The sequence below is a fragment of the Gymnoscopelus braueri genome, assembly GCF_963280865.1.
Source record: "Gymnoscopelus braueri genome assembly, chromosome: 17".
NCBI classification, from domain to species: Eukaryota; Metazoa; Chordata; class Actinopteri; order Myctophiformes; family Myctophidae; genus Gymnoscopelus; species Gymnoscopelus braueri.
Window position 1 is genome coordinate 13,288,873 of NC_137617.1, and position 20,000 is coordinate 13,308,872.

The 20,000-nt window shown below is 39.7% G+C and overlaps 1 protein-coding gene across 1 annotated transcript in view; it reads left to right on the forward strand.

Annotated features, from left to right (window-relative positions):
- Positions 1-20,000, forward strand: part of LOC308104706 (uncharacterized protein) — a 29,147-nt gene that overhangs the window by 2,077 nt on the left and 7,070 nt on the right. The window contains exon 2 of the mRNA XM_080455205.1: positions 18,925-19,005. Coding sequence (XP_080311331.1) covers positions 18,925-19,005 — 81 coding nt within the window. The remainder of the gene's footprint in view (positions 1-18,924; positions 19,006-20,000) is intronic.

Here is a 20,000-nt window from a genome sequence, read left to right on the forward strand (position 1 = left end):
TTAGACGCACTCTCCAAATAGAAGTTTCAAACGGAGCCGTAAGTGGCCTCTAAATGTCCTCATTCATAGGAAAATCCCCAGTGGAAGAGTGTAAAAAATGTGCACACTCTTTGGACTTGCAGTAACACTGAAGATGTGTACTGTGTTGGTTTGTTCTGTATAGGCCTAGTTATTAGTGTGTGTATAAGTTGTTGTGTACTGGTGAGATAGATGAGTGTGGCTGCCGCGTGGCATTTCGCAGCCTTGCAGGGGTAGCATGGTGTCAGAGCTTGTTACATAAGCAGGTCGGCAGGACTTTAGGACTAAGTGTATTCATGGTGTGTGACTCTCTGGGCTGTCTGCCGAGCTCCGTCCACAGGCTGGGATTAAGCTGAGCTCGGCTCCAGCGGTGGTTTCTGATTTGAATGGCTCCAGAAAACTGATGAGGCATCTTCACTATGTGCTTATACTGTGTTGTACTGTGTGTGTGACACACACACACACACACACACACACACACACACACACACACACACACACACACACACACACACACACACACACACACACACACACACACACACACACACAGAAGAGGGCTCCAGGCTGATTGATTACAAATAAAGTTAGAAGAGCAGTGAGGAATGGATTGAACAGAATCAACAGAATGTAAATGACCTGAATGAATGGAGGTTCGCCTCAAATTACTTCAATAATAGCACCATGTGACGTCAGGTGGCTCACCTGCCTGGTAAGAGCACATACTGTATCAAATAAATAAGGCTGTAGTCCTTCTCGCAGCTCTCTGTCCCGCTGTTCCTGTCTCTTGATTTTGATTTGACTTGATTTAATTGGTGTTAAGTTTAAAGGAAAACACATGGCATAGACTTTCTCCAAAAGAAAGAAACATCAAGGATAAAAACACAATGTCATTGACTTATTTCTTTTGTGGTTCTTGGTCTCGGTCAAAAGTCTTTGCTCACTCTATCACAGTCTCGGGCTTTGCTCACTCTTATCACAAAATAAAGCAGAAATGGACAAAAAATTATTAAAACGCAAACATATTGCATCATATCTGCTGTTGTTGTGTCTGTAGCTATAGGGAATTTTGTCATACTGCTGTTCCAAGCCAAAGCAAGCTGTGTAACTGACCTTCAGTTTGGGGAACTTTATTGAATTATTATGCAGACCAGGACCGCATTGTACAGCACGGCACAGCATGGCATAGTTCAGCTCTTCTATGAATTAGGAGGCAGCTTTTGGACAAAACACCTCTTGAAATGACAGACAGAGTCAAAAGAATCCTCAAAAATAGTGTAAAAGATCTACAAGCTAACGTGTCAAAATGAGATCCATTGTGAGCATGTGGTTTGCCGTGTTATGAGCTCTGTAATATTTGCATTTAAAAAAAAGGGTTTGATTTCCTGTAAATGTAATCTCTAGTACGTATAGGCAAAACATCCAGACCAGTCCGTACACGCATTATAGAACACATGAGTGTCATTAGATGCAAGGACATTAACCCATTTAGACCTGAGGCCGATTCTAAAAACGCCTTCTAAATCCTGAATATTTATTTTGAAAAAAATCAAAACAATAATGTTGCTATACTGTAAATAGCAACAACTACACAAAAAGGGGTTCCCGAATTGAAAGGTATAATAATGTAAAGGTGTTCCAGGTCTAAATGGGTTAAATCTCCTATTGTCAGTCACTTTATGGAAGCCTGTCAATCCACTGTATAGTCATAGAACAAGTTAAGAAATCCAGAAGAGGTGGGGGTTTAGACACCAAACTCCTTCAAACTAAATCCAGATGGATTTTCTATTTTCAGTCTGTTAACCCAGGTGTTATGAATGAAGACCTCTCCCTCCAGTGCTACCTATAGGAACCATTTATTGAATATGTTCTGTGATGTAATGGGTCATTAACAAAATGATATACATTTTTTTCTCAGTAACATGTTTATATGTGACTTGGTGTAATGTATATGTACATTATGATTCCATTTGTAATGCTGTATAACCTCAGGTCCTTTTGATTTGGCATGTTATGTCCACGCCCCACTATTGCCATGGTGATGTCTGTGATTGTTTGCCATGATGACCCTGATCCTCAGCACCTGAGCTGATCTAGAGCCCTATAAGAGCAACATGTCTGTCTGTGGTTATTCATACAGCACTGACTAAGGTCCTATGATCGAAACGTTGGCTGCTTCTTTGCACCTTTCACTTTGAGCACAAAGCACTTTAAGAGCATGATAAAATAAAAGACAAGGATATTTTCTTAGTCTCTGTCTGGATCATCCTTAAAGTGCAAGTCTTTTTCATCCAGTTTTCCTTATGTTTTGGAGACCACCGCACATCATTTAAACTCCGGGAAAGCACCTGTGTCATTTTAGATTTTAGCTATAATATAGCACATTGGTTGGCTATTGAAAAATAGCAGACATACAAGCTCATAGCGCGTCACTTTGTGCCGTGCATGAGCTTGTACATCTGCTATTTTAGAAAAATCTTGAACATTTGTGCAAATCTTTGAATATATATATTTTGGAACCTAACCCTGGAACAAAATATTTCTGAGACGGAGGTCGGAGGCCAAACACATAATTTTGGAGGTCCTTGACATTAATTCACCACTGATATAGCAACAAAAGTTTTTCAGAAAACTGTTGACTAGTTGGTGAAAAACCCCTAGCGAGAACCATCGCTCTCAGCAGTGAAACTGCTCAGTGTGTCAGTGTGTTTTCAGGTGAAAAGAAGCAGCTGGTGACTCTATGTGCATCAGAGGAGTCATGTGGTTGTCTACGCTAGGATTTGCCTACCCAGTGACTGTCGATAATATATCGTCACTGTCAGGATGGAAACCTTGTATGTCCAAAACTGTTACTTCATTCAACATGGAAATGAAAAAAATAACCTGTGTTCCAATGGATCCAAAGTAGTCATTATTTAATCAATATTTATAAAACCCACAGACACACATAACGACTTTCACCCTCACAACAACACCCTAAAATATGCGAAGCATTGTGAGCTTGTAGATTTGCTATTTTTGCTATATTGCGTGACACTGTAGTATGACGAAGTAGGGCATTCATTTACAAAAAAACAAAAACAAACATGCGATATGAGGTTTCTGATAATTTGCCTATCCATACTGGTGTGATAGGATTTGCCTAATGCATATCCATATTTGCTTATCCATATTATTATCACATTATTTGCATACAGAGTACAGACTATTGTAGCTGTTTCATTTGAACATATTTTTTTCTAACTCCTTAACCAGTGCCCAGGTACCTGTCAAACTACTTTTGAGTGACGCACATGGGCATAACACCAGAAGGAGATCAACTGACCTCGTTCCCCCCAAAATTCGGCTCAAAAATGGGTAAAATGCATTCTACTATGCTGCCACCAAAATGTGGAATGACCTACCAATAGACATAAAGGGTCTCGACTCCCTACTCAAACTCAAAACTAACAAAAATAATTTATTTAGTCAAAATACAAGTGAACATAGTTTAACTCATTGAACACCTTGATAGTAGAATCCCCTGACCCCCACTCCGCCCCTACCTTCTCTGTAAATATACCTTATGATTCTACTGCGGTTTATTCCAATATGTTTTGTAGTACATTTTGTATCGTATTGTCTGTATTATATGTATTACTGATGAATTGAGTACAAAGGACCACAATGGAAACAAGCCCCTGGGGCTTTTTGTGTTATACTTTTAGCATAACGTTTGACTGTACTACCTGTACTGTGAATAAGCATGTTAATAAAGTATTCAAACACTTAAACCCTACAGTATATAGGCTACTTAGTTGACCGGAGTTCCCCAGGCTCTATACTAGATCCTCTAATACTTTCCTCTACACCAAATCTCTTTTCTGAAAATAGCTGATCTACACAACCAGGCGTCTCTATGTTGGGCATGTTAGAAGTATCGTGAAAAATGTCCCAAAAAAAAAAAAAGGCAGAAGTTTCAAAATGTTCAAAGATAGCCGATCTACAAGCTCACAATGCATCGCATTGAGGTGCATTATGAGCTTAGATTGGCAATTTTTGCTATTCATCATATAACAATGTATATTAGGGGCTTAAGTGGTAAGTGCTCTAAATGTTTTGTTTCCTTGTTGATAGGTACTATACAAATTAGTTGGCATTGCCTTGCCTTGCACCCTCCCCAAGACACCAGTGGGGCTTAGCAGTGACAAGGACCATAGTACACATGGGAATGGGCAAAAGAAGAGTGGGAGAGAAGAGAAATTATAATGAACCAATTTTAATTACCAATAGACAAAAGCAGGAGCCTGATTTCTTGAGCAATTGCCATCTTTTCAAAGGATGTTAACATTTGTTCTGAAATACAACAGCTCGGCCATCTGCATTTTTAATAGGAAAGCTAGAAAATACATTTTTTTACAACGTGTACTGCGTGTCAGAGATACATTTTAATACCAGGTCTAAATGGAAGCTGGGTAAAGAATACAGACACACATGAGGAATGAGATGCATGATAATTCCAAGTGTAATGGGGGCTGAGGATACCCCTCCCTGCCCCTAGGCACCCCAGATGTGTTCTTGGAAAATGACCTCCACATCATCTCTGTAATGGGCCAGCTGCTCTGAGGGGAGAATTTCTCCAGAGGAGCCAAAGTCCGAACAAGGTGCCCTGTCAGGAATTCTTCTTTCTCCCCGTCTGCTTGGCCCGAATGCCTGGAATGTAAAAAAGAAAATTAAATCGAGATGGGAAAATATTTTTTCACACATCTGTTGTTTACAGACCGACTTGCAGCCAGCAGGGCTTTTTTTGGACCCCATTTGGCACCCCTGCTAGCCTGGAGACAACTGCTCATTTGCTTTTTTTAGGGATTCAAGGGCGAAATTCCAAACATAAGGAATCACCCCTATGCCCTGAAAGTGGTATGTTTGTATGTTGAACAGTTCTTGGCAGTGAGAAGGAAACATACGTACGAAACACCTGAGACTACAAACTCAGGCTTTGTTGAAAGCTGCCGACTTACTACCTGATTTCAGCCTGTTGTTCGTGAAGCCTAATTTATACTTTGTCTCACCAAAAATAACAGATTAATAGCCCAAAATCGTGATGGGTTAGCATTTGTATTTCATCATGTCATAAGTTGTATTTCATCATGTCATTTGGTTGAGAGTCCGTTGTTTTCGGTGAGTGACATGGTCGTACTGCAAAGTATAAATTAGACTTTTTTAGACTCTAAACCCAGTGTAAAGGTCCTACATGGCTGACAGCCCAGTCCTGGCTATGTGCTGCACAGTGTTTGGACCACCCTCTCTGTATGGCTTTAAGGTCATAAGTGGAGCATCTTCTGTGGCAGGCAGTGATTCATCCAGCCATGCTATAATAGTGCACCTGTAGAAGTTGCTGGAGTCCATGCCAAACTTCTTTAGCCTATGGTTGAGGGAGAGCTGTTGTTTTCTTATAGGGGGCCGGTGCGGAGCTGGTCTTTTTTTAAACATGCAGAAACAACAGACTAGAGGCAGACTAAAGGCAGAGCTTGAAGATGTCTGTGATTACATCTGCCAGAGAATGGCCAAAAAGTCAAAACAGCAGCTGTGTGTCAAATTCTGTCTATTTTAAGTTTCCAATTAGAATATGAAATTTCCTTCTTTCTCTGCTTCCGACACAAGATACATCTATTACCGCTCAAAATGATTGAGGGCCGTTTCACCTGCTATTTATAAGCTCTAAAGTGCTGGAAATAATTTGTAGTTACTGACTGACTGTCGATCTTGAGAGTAATGAAATTGACAAGGGGATGGATGTGGCAGTTTCCTGAAAAACAGCAGTAATAGTCACAAATGATGTTGATCCACAATGAAAATGATGTACAGGATAACCAATAATGAACAGAGCAGTTATTGAAAAATGTGGTGGAGGCTAATTATTGCAGAGTGCACTTACTTACTTTCCGGTATAACACGTGGCTCGGGGTTGATTATCCCATGTAATCAACCCTACACGCATGGTATACAATACATTGTATACCATTGTACCACCACTGCCTTCGAGATATGTACCATTGTATACAATACATTGGCCACTTACCAACAATTCAAATGAAGAAGTGTTTATTAAAAGTGAAGCGTGAACCTTGAACCTTATTCATACAATTACTTTAAATAGAAAAACATCTTGGAATAAATGTTACCTTACAATGTGAGCAAATGGGAGAAACCATAGTAACCACTTAGAAACGAGTACCAGCGGAGTCATTCAGCTGACAATAGTCCTGTGTTTACATTCAATCTGCCCATTAGATGTTGAGATATTGCAGTGATGTAAAGTAACTAAGTACATTTACTCAAGTACTGTAATTAAGTACAATTTTGAGGTATTTCTACTTTATTGGAGTATTTCAGACTTTCAGTACTTTTACTTCTACTCCACTATATCTCAGAGGCAAATATTATACTTTTACTCCACTACAACTATTTGAAAACTTTAGTTACTAGTTACTTTGTAGATTTGGATTATTATTACAAAACATATGGGATACACTGCATTATGAGTACTTTTATTTTTGTACTTTAAGTATATTTTGATACCAATACTTTTATACTTTTGCTCAAGTAAATTTTGAATTCCGGACTTTTACTTGTAACAGAGTATTTCTATATATTGTAGTATTGATACTTTTAATTATTTAAAACAATTGAGTACTTCTTCCACCACTGAGATATTGTGTGTGCAATGGGACATTCAGGGACATTCAGGGTCACCAAGAACAGTAGGGCCATCCTCAGTGGAGCATGGAGATACACAGCCAATTCCATGGTAATCCACCCAGTAGCTTTCGGGATATGTTGTGTGGGTGGGACCAAAGTAGTGGACGGACGGACGGACGGACGGACGGACGGACGGACAGACCAACTGACCACAACACAGCCCTCCTCAGAGCCGTGCCGCTAGTGGGAATAAAAACAAGTCATAAACACTTATCCGTAAATAGAGAGATAAGACTTTACTAGATAAAGTACCCATTTCATCAGATAAACGGATATGTGTTTATGTTATGTTTTTCATCCCACTATCCCTGCAGATAAATCCAATTACCTCATCAAGTTGCAGTTCAGATCAGTATCTTTATTGTCACCTCAAGAGTAATGTAGGGAGAGCCCAACGCACCGCAAATTGACATGACCCAAGCAAATTGAGAAAACACACGCACCATTGTGACAACACATACACAGCATGTCAGAAACGCGCTGCAAAAGTGACAAAACACAAGCGAACTAGTGAAACACGTGCAACAATTTGACGACACAGGGATACAACACAACACACGCAGATATAATTATATTGTAGGAATTGCCAGAATGAACAATTGCAACTTCTCCCATTTATTTCACACACTGCACTCATACAGTACTGACAACATAGCACACACACCTGTTCCTTATTGTCTCTAATCAAACCCCCCCACTCTCTTTAAGAGCCCATGGTGAATTATGCCCCAAGACAGTCACTACAATATAATATAAACGTGGAGCAGACACTGTATAGACAAATCCTGTATACAAAAAAATAAGAATCCAAAAATATACATAAAAAACTACTAAATCCTCACCTCATGAGCCAGTTCAGCCGTGTAATGGAATAAGGCACAGTGGAGTTTTTTGTCCTGTTTAATTTCTGGTTAGGCGGTCTGTGCCGCCTGCTTGAGGGAAGGAGAACCAACTCAGCCAGGAGAGGAGAAGGTCACATGGTTGTCATATAGGGCAGATAGCTGTGGCTGATTCTCTATGCCTCGAGGCCAGGATTGTCGGTCCCTGTTTATCCCATTCCATCCGGGAACGCATCTCTGTCATTTTAAATTTCTTTGGTTATTCGCCTGATGGAGGAGAAGGGAACTGGTTGGAATAACGTGTTCCTTCCACGCGCTACGTCCTACCGGGGAAACTCTCCCCTGTCAGGTGACAAGAAGGTCAGTTGGCTCTCATGCATCGAAGGAGGCATGAGCTCGGCCCTGGGCTCCCTAGGCTGTGGGGGGAGTGTAGCGCCCAGGATCACTTAGAAAATTGGCACCGGGTGAAAAAAAGGTTACAAAATCGTGGGATAAAAACTTTTGAATAAAAAAAACTAGTAGATCTGCAATTTTTTGTAAAAATTGCGACAATTTGTGCAAAATCTTTAAATATAAAGCGAACATTTGTAAAAAAAAATCTTCCAGGGACTCCCCAGAAGCAAAGATTTGAGTTACAAATGTTCGCTTTGAAAAAATATGTATTCAAAGATTTGCGCACATTTTCAAGATTTTTCAAAAATAGCAGATCTACAAGCTCATTGCACTGCACTCGGTGTCGCGCTCTGAGCTTGTATATCTGCTATTTTTTAATAGCTAAAGAAATCGAAAAATGACAGAAATGCGTCCCCGGATTGGATGGGTTATTTGAGAAAAACGCAGATATGACCAAGCAGATAGGCATGTGAAAAAGAGGGAATCAGTCAGATTGAATAAAAAAGCCAGGATTAGATGTGACTGAATTAAGAGACGAATGGCGCGAATAATAAAGTCCCTATTGGGCACAAAACCGTGTGTGTCCAAAACTGTAAATCTTCTGGAAATGGAAAAAAAAAGTGTTGCAATGGAACCAATTATTATATAGTCGCAACACAACTCACAAGTTCTTGTTGATTTTTATTGGTTAAATATTTATAAACATCCACAGACAGAAGCGAAGGAACCCAAAGTTCTGCTTGTGGTGAGGCAGATTATAGGGAAAAACAGACACAGACAGACTTGCGCAATTCCCAACCTGGCATGTCATTATAGGTGAAATTAGGTGAAATTCAGGAATAGTTCTCACTTTGTGAGCATGTAGATCTGCTATTTTCTCTACTTTTGCGTTGACACTGCCATATGAAGAAGTACTGCATAAAATAGGACGTTAATGTTTGAAATATGGAGATACAACAGTAATGATATACTGAGTTGACAGGGTTGTAAAAGTGAAGTATACATTTGTCTTGGCCAGTGCCAAGAACACTCTGTCCACCACAGCACGGCCAACAACTCCAAAGGGAGCTGGATCCAATATTGTCCTGTCTCCAATGGTGGAAAGTAACTAAGTACATGTACTCAAGTACTGTACTTAAGTACAATGTTTGAGGTATTTGTACTTTACTTGAGTATTTACAATTTCCAATCTAGATCTCAGAGGCAAATATTGTACTTTTATTCCACTACAATTATTTGAAAACTTTAGTTACTTTGCAGATATAAATGATTACATTATAAAACATACATTAATCACTTTAGTCCTATTTTATAGCTAGGCTATTTGAAAATAGCCGATCTACAAGCTCACAACACGTCGCATCGGGATGCGTTGTGAGCTTGTAGATCTGCTATTTTCATTTCAGTACTTTTACTTTTGGTACTTTAAGTACATTTTGATACCAATACTTTTGTACTTTTACTCAAGTAAATTTTAAACACCAGACTTTTACTTGTAACAGAGTACTTCTACATTGCAGTATTGATACTTTTACTTAAGTAAAACATTTGAGTACTTTTTCCAACCACTGCCTGTCCTATGTCCATATGACTAATGGTTAGAGAATAGAGCTTTTGAGGGAAAATGGAAATCCCATGGAAATTCTGAGAAAAGCTCCACTTTCACTCATAAGTTACCGCTGAAGTGCTGATGAGCGTGGCGTCACTGGTGTGGTGCGATGCCAGTGTCACTACAACGCCTACATTGTGTTTATTAACACAAACTCAGCTCATAGGTGATGTGAGGTCACATACAGATATCACGTTAGGCCTACAATGTGACTGGCAGCAAGTTATCACTTGTAACTGCTACAATATAATCCCCCCTTATAATAAAAACTCCTGTATATACCCAATTTACTATGCAAATAAATAAAAGAAAGCTTTAAAATCTCTCAACAACTTATGACTTTCGGAGAGGTCAATTCTAGTTTAAGGTTCTAAAATATGATATATGCATGGCTAATTGCTTCATAATTTACCGCGCATTGGAATCTAAATTACACCCACATAATGAATGTATTATTATAGCCATTGTGCAAATAAATGATGTGCACACGGTAAAATCCAGATCTATTTGTACACTTTCTGAGTTAAATCAAGACTCCATATTTATTTTTTTACTATGCGTGAGGTAGCCAAGCAGAGTGTTGCCTGAAACAAATGAAGTGTCTCCATCATGATGGAGATTATCTGCCCACACGTTTCACACCTACACTGTTAGCCACGGACGGCTTCTAAGCAGTTCACTAAGGCCATATTACCATAACGCACGACTAAAATAGAAAGCAACCGAACGCGTTTCAGAATTCTTGCCAGATATTCACCTCACAGTTAAACGCATGCTGAATAGCAATAACATGAGTTGTGGGCGTGTTTCATTTATGTTACTGTGTGCCAGCTTGGACAGCTCATCTCTACAGTTAGCTTAATGCTGGCACACATAAACACAGTAATGAAACATGGCCACGATTAATGCTATTACTATGGTACGCATCTATTATCTGTGGTCTCAACAAGACACTGGTGTCTAATAAGCATATTGACAGAAAATAAATAATAAAATCAAGGCCACTGTGGCTTTAGGGTAGGTATATCATTTTTTGAAGAGGGCCAAAACGAGGGGCCTCCATTAAATTCCTGCCCTGGTTATTACCTTCAGCTGCGTTTGCCTGTCAAAATATCCACTGTGAAAAGGGTCCACTGACCACTGAAGGGTCCATTATAACAACAACTACAACAACAGTGGAGAATGATATTGTTGGAATCACTTTCAGAGTGATTTGATGAATGATAGAAACTCTGATATCTGATCAAATTCCATCCAAATGTACAAGTTCAACACAGTTTACAGTTTACAGTTTAGGCATTTAGCAGACGCTCTTAATCCAGAGCGACTTACAGTAAGCAAGCATCACTCATGTTCAACTTGTTATACTGTATATGCATTTGCAACAAACAGCTGCACTGAGACCTCCTCTATCCCATTGCTCGAGGGGACAGGACCGTCTGATTGGTTGAAAACCCCACACCTCTGTTTCTAAGCTACTGTAAGCTTAGCAGAAAAGTTAGCAATAAAACCATTTCATGATGAAGCCTGCGTCTATAATCCATTATAAGCCGTTAGAATGCAAAGTAATAATGTGTAGGCAGAACATTGTTGTGTGTTGTTCTTGCATAGATTAATGCTATTTGTTTCACTTCACGTTTTAAAGCACCTAATGGCCACTTACAGTAACTATAATGAATTATAACAGTGATTACAGTGCATTATAAAATTATTCTATTATACACTATGATCCTGGCGACCCGACTCTGGAGAAGCGGTTGAAGATGGATGGATGGATGGATGGATGGATGGACTATTATCCTGGCCAAAAGCATATACTCATGAATGCTTATGACTGTAAATTATACAGTGCTATAATAAGCAGATTATTTATACTTGACCCTCATTATCAAGTTATTATTATTGTTATTAAGCATTATGAGTACTAATGAGTTGCTTGCTTATTATACAGCATATCTCTGCTGTCGATGTCCAAAATATTAACTTTTCAGGAACAACACAATACCGCCTCATCAAAGTCGTTACGGTGACTTTATACATTGTCAGATACTTGAATGTGTCCTTATATTATCATCACTTTACCCAAATACAGCTCATGTGGAGTTAGGAGGTTTTTGAACATAATGTGGAGAGAGATTTATTTTCCTTCCGTCTTCATCATTCTAATCAATGGGGGACAAAAACAATCCAACTCCAGAAGTTGAGTTTGGTGGTTTGACCGACAGTTTGAGGATCCAATGGAGTTGGAGGTTTAGTCAGAAGCACTTTTTTATTACTTTTCATTGGTTCAATATTTGTAAAACCCACACACAGACATAAAGGGTGTTCAATAGCACTGTTTATACAGTGTTATAAGCAGATTCTAATCCATTATATAAGTATGTTTATGCATTATGGGGCATGGGCTTCATACAAAGTGTTACCAAAGTGTTTATTGGAGAGATTGCCGTTGCAGGTAGTTGCATAACCCGTGTTGCTATGGCTCATTCTCTCTCCGTCACACACAGGAAGACACTGAACCTGCAGGAACCTACAGGATGTGTGTGTGGATGTGATCCCGCCTTGAGCTGTGAAGGCAAACCAAGCAGGTCTTTTTTCTCACGCCCCTCTTGTATTCTTTCTCTGTACTGCGTGCGATTGTGGGAGGAAGTGAGGGGGAGATGGTGTACTTACTGTATAGGAGAAAATATAACAAAATATGATGTAAAGCATTTATTTCCATTGACGTCACGTCTTATGCAGTTTTTAACCTATTCAATCCTGGAATCTGTGATTTCACTTTAGATTTCTTTGGATATTCAAAAATAGCAGATATACAAGCTCGTACCTAGTGCCGGCGCTACGAGCTTGTATATCTGCTATTTTTTGGAAAATCATGAAAATTTTTGCAAATCCTTGAATATGTATTTTTCCAAGCGAACATTTGTAACTCAAATCTTTGCTTCTGGGGATTCTACAAATGTCTTCAAAATCCTAACATTAAAAAAAAAAAAACTTATGTTGCTATAATCAGTGGTTCTCAAACTTTTTCATATCAAGGGCCCCCAAAATGATATGTATTTGGCCGCGGACCCCCATCTCAAAATATGTTGTTCCAGGGACCCCCCAAAAGCAAAGATTTTAGTTAAAAATGTTTGCTTAAAAAATATATATATATTCAAAGTTTTGCACACATTTTCACGATTTTTCTAAAAATAGCAGATCTGCAAGCTCGTAGCGTGGCACTGTATAATCTGCTATTTTTCAATAGCCACAAAAATCTAAAAATGACACAGATGCGTTCCCAGTCTTAATGGATTAAAGTGCATGTTCCTATGGTCAGAGCTGGTCTATGGCGCAGTCGCTTCATGACTGAGAAAAGGTGTGTTGCATCTCAACAAAACCCACCTGTTGTCTTACTCTCCTGTTTATGTACAATTTACACATTAACAGTTGCTCTCATACACAGAGACTTACAAAGTAAAAGCAAGTAATTGAATGGCATAAACCATAGTCAACAAACAACATAAGTAAGTGGTCAAGTAAATACAGTGTCAAGAAAAAAACAAAGTAACATTGGTAGTAGGTACCTGGTACTAAATGTCCTGGATAACAGGACACCATGTACAAATCTAATGAAAAACAAAGGCAAAATTGGATCTCACAGGTTCTCGCACAAAACCCCCCACAGGCAATCTATTTTGATGGAGGTTATTACTTTCATCTCTCACATTGCGGTTGTGTTGTTGACGGCGCTGATGATAATGGTTTGCTTGTGGGACTTAATCCGTCTGCAGTCTCTGTTAAAAAGGATCACAGAGGGGTGCTGTCATGACGCCGGGGAATAACCTCTAGTCTATCTAGATCAGTGGTTACCAACCTGTGGGTCATGGCCCATTGGTGGGCGGCGAGGGTGTGGCAAAACACTACAATATAATGATTTAAATGTATTAATAATAATGTAAAAAAAATAAAATGTGGTGGGGTGCCGATGGCCTAGCGGTTAAGGCACATACCACATATAGGCTCTAATGCAGTCTGACAGCGAGTTATAGGTTCGATTCCCGAGTCCAACGACCTTTTCTGCGCGTCACTTCCCCCCCGTCTCTTTCCTGTCACTCTCCACCATACTATCACATTTTTTTTACATGGTAGGCCTATTGCTTTCTTTAAAACCTTGAAAAATGTTGTTTTCATAGTTATACCAATAAATAAGAACTTTGTAGGTTCCATTGATCCAAGCCGGAACCCAATCGATTGATTGATCATCTAAATAAATATGCTCTGAAAATCCACTTAACGCCATTAACACCAGCCGAATGTGGTTAGATGGGTGTGCCGCGAACGCTGTCAAGATTTTCCTAGTGGGCCCTGATTTAGAAAAGGTTGGGAACACGCTGATCTAGATTGACTACATTGGTTTGTAAAAAGTGCCACTGAAGAACTTCGTCAATCACCCTGTGCGGATTCTTTCATTTTGAAACTGATCTGACTCCATGCTGAAACCACCCTGTTAGCCAAAGAAGTTTCTGTTCTGTATAATGTGAGTCGAGGCGGTCAGGGATTCTTTTAGTGGCAACTACAGCATTTAAAGTGTTTAGTTTAAACGCTCTCATCCGGAGGGACTCGCAGTGACTAATAGCAGAGAGAGTTGCATGCAACCTTGTGTAGGCCAAACAAAGAAAGCACCTGCAATGAGAGCACAAACAATTCTATAAGACCTAGAAAACTATCTTTAGAACGGGTGGGAAGCTGACGGTTGTCTCCGCCGCTCCAGACCATATAACTATATAACTGCTTGCTTGCATAACATCTTCAGACTATAGCGCTTAAATCTAAGATGTACAGTTTATGTAATGTGTTGTTACGTGCATTTTATTCATTATAGTTGACCGACACTAATGTGGATTGCCACGTTTTCTGTTAATGAGTTCATTTTTCAAATAAAATAAAATAAATATCAAATATAAATATACTGTAGCTACATTTACAAATATATTACAACATGTATCTAAAACATTCTGAATGTATCTACATGCAATATTGAGATCTATTGTATACTGTAGTTACAATATACAGTATCTTCAGGAAACACTACCCTGATCCTTCCTCTTAGCCTTGCCTACTTGTTGTCAATTATTTGTACAAGCTCTTGTTTTATTGGATCTTGTTTATTTGATACACTTATTTGTTTTAGCTCTTGCTCATTGATTTTCCTATTTGTCTCATCTGTTTAAGAAAGTAGGTAGCTGATATATTGCACTGTTACCTTAGCGCTAGGTATACTCTTAGTTTCTCGTTTTAGAAGCGAATGCACTGAAGACTTCTGGTGATTAGTAGTTTTCTTGCCTACCTATGTTGAATGCACTTATTGTAAGTCGCTTTGGATAAAAGCGTCTGCTAAATGACTGTAATGTAATGTAATGTAATATAGACAACCACATCTTAATAGCTTAACTGCAGTAGTTGCCACTAAGAGAATCCCTGAGCGTAGCATGACGCTAACCGCCTCGACTCACATCATACGGAACATAAACTTCTTTGGCTAACAGGGTGGTTTCAGTATGGAGTCGGATACGTCTCAAAATGAAAGAATCCGCACAGGGTACAGGAACAAATAAAACTGGCACATCCGCTGGACGGCAGGTGCAGGACCAACAGTGAATTAATATAAGAAATAATAAAAGTCAGCACACAGTAACTTTACAAGAAGCTTCCAGTGAGGGCTTTATTTGTGGATTAACGTTTCGTCTCCTTCACACACAAGGACCTTGTGTCGAATTGTTAATCTTCAAACAAAGCCTTGACTGGGAGCAAGTTACAACACAGTGCACAGATTTTTATTATTTCTTTAAGCAAGCAATACCACTTTTTTTGCCTTTATTGTGATATACTGTATCTTTGTGAATGTAAATTGTGAGCAAAGATCCTGATCCAAAAACACAGCCAATATCCTGAGCATCAATTTAACTCCCATAAGGGTAAACCTTTCCACTTGTATGAGGGCTTTGGACTTTTCATCACAGTCTCAAGTGAGACGCTTTTGACTACAGCACTACTGTACGTAGGCAGTGAATGTGGTTGCCGTGGAGATGTGGTTGTCTGTTCCCTCGATGTGGGAACCCCTACGTGTTATAGATAGATAGATCTATATTTATGTTGAGTATTTCCAATTTTCAGTACGTTTACTTCTACTCCACTACATCTTAAAGGCAAATATTGTACTTTTACTACTCTACAATTATTTGACAACTTTAGATAGATACTTTGCAATTATCAATTATTATATTATAATACATACATTAACCATTTAAGCCCTATTTTATACATAGGCTATTTGAAAATAGCCGATCTACAAGCTCACAACGATGCAACATCGCGACGCGTTGTGAGCATGTAGATATTTTCAAACATTTTAGTACTTTTGGTACTTTAAGTACATTTTGATACCAACACTTCTGTACTTTTACTCAAGTACATTTTTAATTCCGGACTTTTACTTGTAACGGAATATTTCTATATTGCAGTATTGATACTTTTACTTAAGTAAAATATAGGTGTACTTTCTCCACCACTGATAGAATCTATCCGATTCATTGATTTAGAAAAATAAAAGCTTTTTTGCTTCAAGAATGGAGAATTAGCTTTGCTTATTGGCTTATAGGTCGGTTATTGGTTGGTTTCAATATATATTTGACGTCAGACTGAGAATGAGCAGCAGGCTGCAGCAGTCACAATGCTGCTACCCTGACTGCCACCCTCTGCTTTGCATTCTGGCTGTTGGCACACACACCAGAGGAACCAGTGGAAACTGCAATGCATTATCTGCATAGCGCACGCACGCACGCACGCACGCACGCACGCACGCACGCACGCACGCACGCACGCACGCACGCACGCACGCACGCACGCACGCACGCACGCACGCACGCACGCACGCACGCACGCACGCACGCACGCACGCACACACACACACACACACACACACACACACACACACACACACACACACACACACACACACACACACACACACACACACACACACACACAGTGTTCTGAGTTGTGATATCAAAATCTTTTACAATAGATCTAACAATTTTTTCTTTAGTCGAGAGTAAGTAGTTTTAAAGGGCAAGACCACTTTGGTAGAGGTTTGGGTTGGGTAGTTACGGTGCCATGATGTAACTCCAAATTAATCCAAAAGTAACAGCTCTCAAAGTCACTCTTTTCGTACGTAAACGAACGCAAGCAAAGTTGATTCAGACAATATAGAACATCACCAAACCCAGTCCTGTTTGTTTTTATTATATAAAAATTTTAACTTTCTGCTGGTTTTGCTATTTTTATTAAGAAGAAAACCCGGACCGGATCTGCAGATCCGGATCTTCAAATAGTAAAATCAACAGGAAGTTAACATTTTTATTAAGAAAATAAACAGTACTGGGTTTGGTGATATTCTATATTGTCTGAATCAACTTTTTTTGTGTTTGTTTACATGCTAAAAGAGTGAGTTTGAGAGCTGTTTCACTGTACAATGTAAGTCAATGAGAAGCATATTTTGAATCATCAATTTCTAATCAATGGAGCAATTATTTTTCATTGCTTGTCAACCTTTGGAGTTACATAATGCCAAGGTACACAACCCAAACCTCTACCAAAGTGGTCTTGCCCTTTGAGTTGCAGCTACCTCTGTCTTCTACCATGTCTCTCTTGGGTCTATTAAACCAGTATTTGTATCATATCATTATTTCGATTAAGCTATAATGTTCGGCCATCCACAATTTGTGGAACTAAAATGTTCCCAAAACCTTCTTCATAACATTACAATGAGTGATCCAAATGTAACAAATGGATACCTCTACATATAATAGATGGTAATGGAGGAATGTCCTTCAAATCGAGTTGATCGACCTGAGCTCTTGATACAAGGACTTAACACTAAATAACGGGTAAATATGCATTTTCATAATTGCATTTGCTGCTTTGTGTTGCTGTAAAAGGGTTGTTTATGTTTCTAATGTTTGAAAACACTGGAGTAGAAGAATTGTATTGCAATTAACAACCAGGGGTCATCAGGGTCAACCATACACGGTCAAATGTGTCTGTGGCTAGCCCTAGCCTTGTCTATGGCAAATTTTAGATTTTTTGTTTTTTACATTAATTTAATCATAAGACTCAATTACTGAATGTCTTATGATCTGAGGTTTTCCTCAGAATATGCATGTCACTTATTTACTATGACACTATGTATGACACATTAGCTGTCATACAGGTTTTGAATTAGGTGTCATACAGGTTTTTGACCTCTGAGAGTGCACAAATGGACCCTATGGGTCCATTTGGTTCCATTTGTGCACTCTCAGAGTTGTTAAGGTTTGTGTGTTTCTGGTTATAATTTCCCCCCCCAAAAAATGTCCATGGCAAAGATATAATTTTTACAAAAATGTCCACCACAAGCCAGCATGGCGATGACCCCTGTTTACAACGCTTAAGCTGCTTAAGCATACGTATGTATACATACCACATGCTGATATGGTATAAAGGTCACATTGGGGCTTTGATCAAAAGGATTAATAAAACAGTAACCGGTATTAAAGAAGAGTTCTGAGATTCAGTCGTGTCCATGCTGGTGTCACCCGGACACCAGGGAGGTTATTTTGGATGCGATGTAATCCCCATTTGGGAGCAATCTGGACAGTAAATAATGATATGGCTTTTGTCAGATGCAGAGCTGTCATTGGGCTTAGAGGTCCCCTACTAAATCATAAGGCATTAGATAGAGGGCACACGGACACATGGGACATGCTGCCGGTCTGTATCAGATTGTTCTTGGTGTTTGTACGCAGGTCATGGCTGGATTCCAATACCTTATGCACCGTGTTGTTATTTTTCATTCATAGTGTAAATGTTCAGTGCATCGGGCCATACTTTTCTTCTCACTTTCAAAAGGTCAAGTCGAGGTGCATGGGGAGGAGGTGAAACTGTTGTCTTGAAACTACATTCAAACTCAGTACATTTACGGTTACAGTTACAATTTACACACACACACGCGCACACACAAACACACACACACACCGACCCTGTCTGTCTGTCTGTCTGTCTGTCTGTCTGTCTGTCTGTCTGTCTGTCTGTCTGTCTGTCTGTCTGTCTGTCTGTCTGTCTGTCTGTCTGTCTGTCTGTCTGTCTGTCTGTCTGTCTGTCTGTCTGTCTGTCTGTCTGTCTGTCTGTCTGTCATTCTGTCTGTCTGTCTGTCTGTCTGTCTGTCAGACACAAACACACATTGTAGTGTAATAGTGAAGAGCATAGACGATGCTGACTGTATCGTTCTCTCTCTTCTCTTAGATTCGGCGGAGGAGACCGACGCCAGCCACATTGTTCAGGCTGACAACAGACCCTCCATCTCCCGATGAAGACCCCCAGCAGGTACGACACAACTCCCACACCAAGGACTATACCAGAAGGAGAAAGAGTTTGTGCCGGGGGACTCCCATAAGAGATGATTTGTCAAGATGTTTTTGAAAATAGCCAAAACATAATATAGGGCTTAAGTGTTTAAACTGTTCCTCATCTTGCTGGGGATCCCCTAGAACCCCGTCAAGGACCCCATTTGGGGTCCCCGGACCCCACTTTGAGAACCACGTGGATAACCATGTTTATCTTCAGCTCTCGGTTCAGTTTACACCAGTCGGTCCAGCTCAGATGAGCTGTTTGCGCCCCAGGACAACATCACATTGAATGATGTTTGTTAAGCAAGAAAACCATGGCCCCTTCGAGGGTCTCTATCCAGCCCAGGGCCCTTACAACCAGGCCTAACGTTTCAGCTCTATTTGTGGTACGAGTCCTGCTTAAGGCAAGGCAAGGCAAGTTGTTGTTGTACTTTAACCACATGAACGCTAGCCTCCCTATTTTGGGCATGTCATAATACTGTGTAGAAGAACATTTTGTGAGAACAGGTGAGCTATAGCAGAGCTTGTAGATAGGCTACTTTTGGTGAAGAGATTCGGTTTAGAAGGAAAAAGAAGAAGGGGACCAAATACAGACCCCTGGGGGAACCCGGTCATTGAATAATGTAGGGTTTTAAGTTGTTAACCCACACACCAAAGGGGACTCTAACCCCCCTGGTCAGGTGTTTACACATAAACACATCTTAGACTAATGGCCCTGACAGTTATGAACCTCTGTCATTCAGTAGTCTGTAGAACCTCTATTCATTCTTTCTGTCCTTTCTTCCAACAACACAATACTCCATCAGAACCAACTATTCACACCTTAAAGGATAAGGCTGGCATAACTATTTGTTTTTTCTTATGGTCCTAACACACAGGAAGCGTTTTTTGTGTGTGATTGATTTGCATTAATTTGAACTGTTGTTTGTATCATGAGTATACCTCCACACTACTTATTTTGGCTAATTCCCA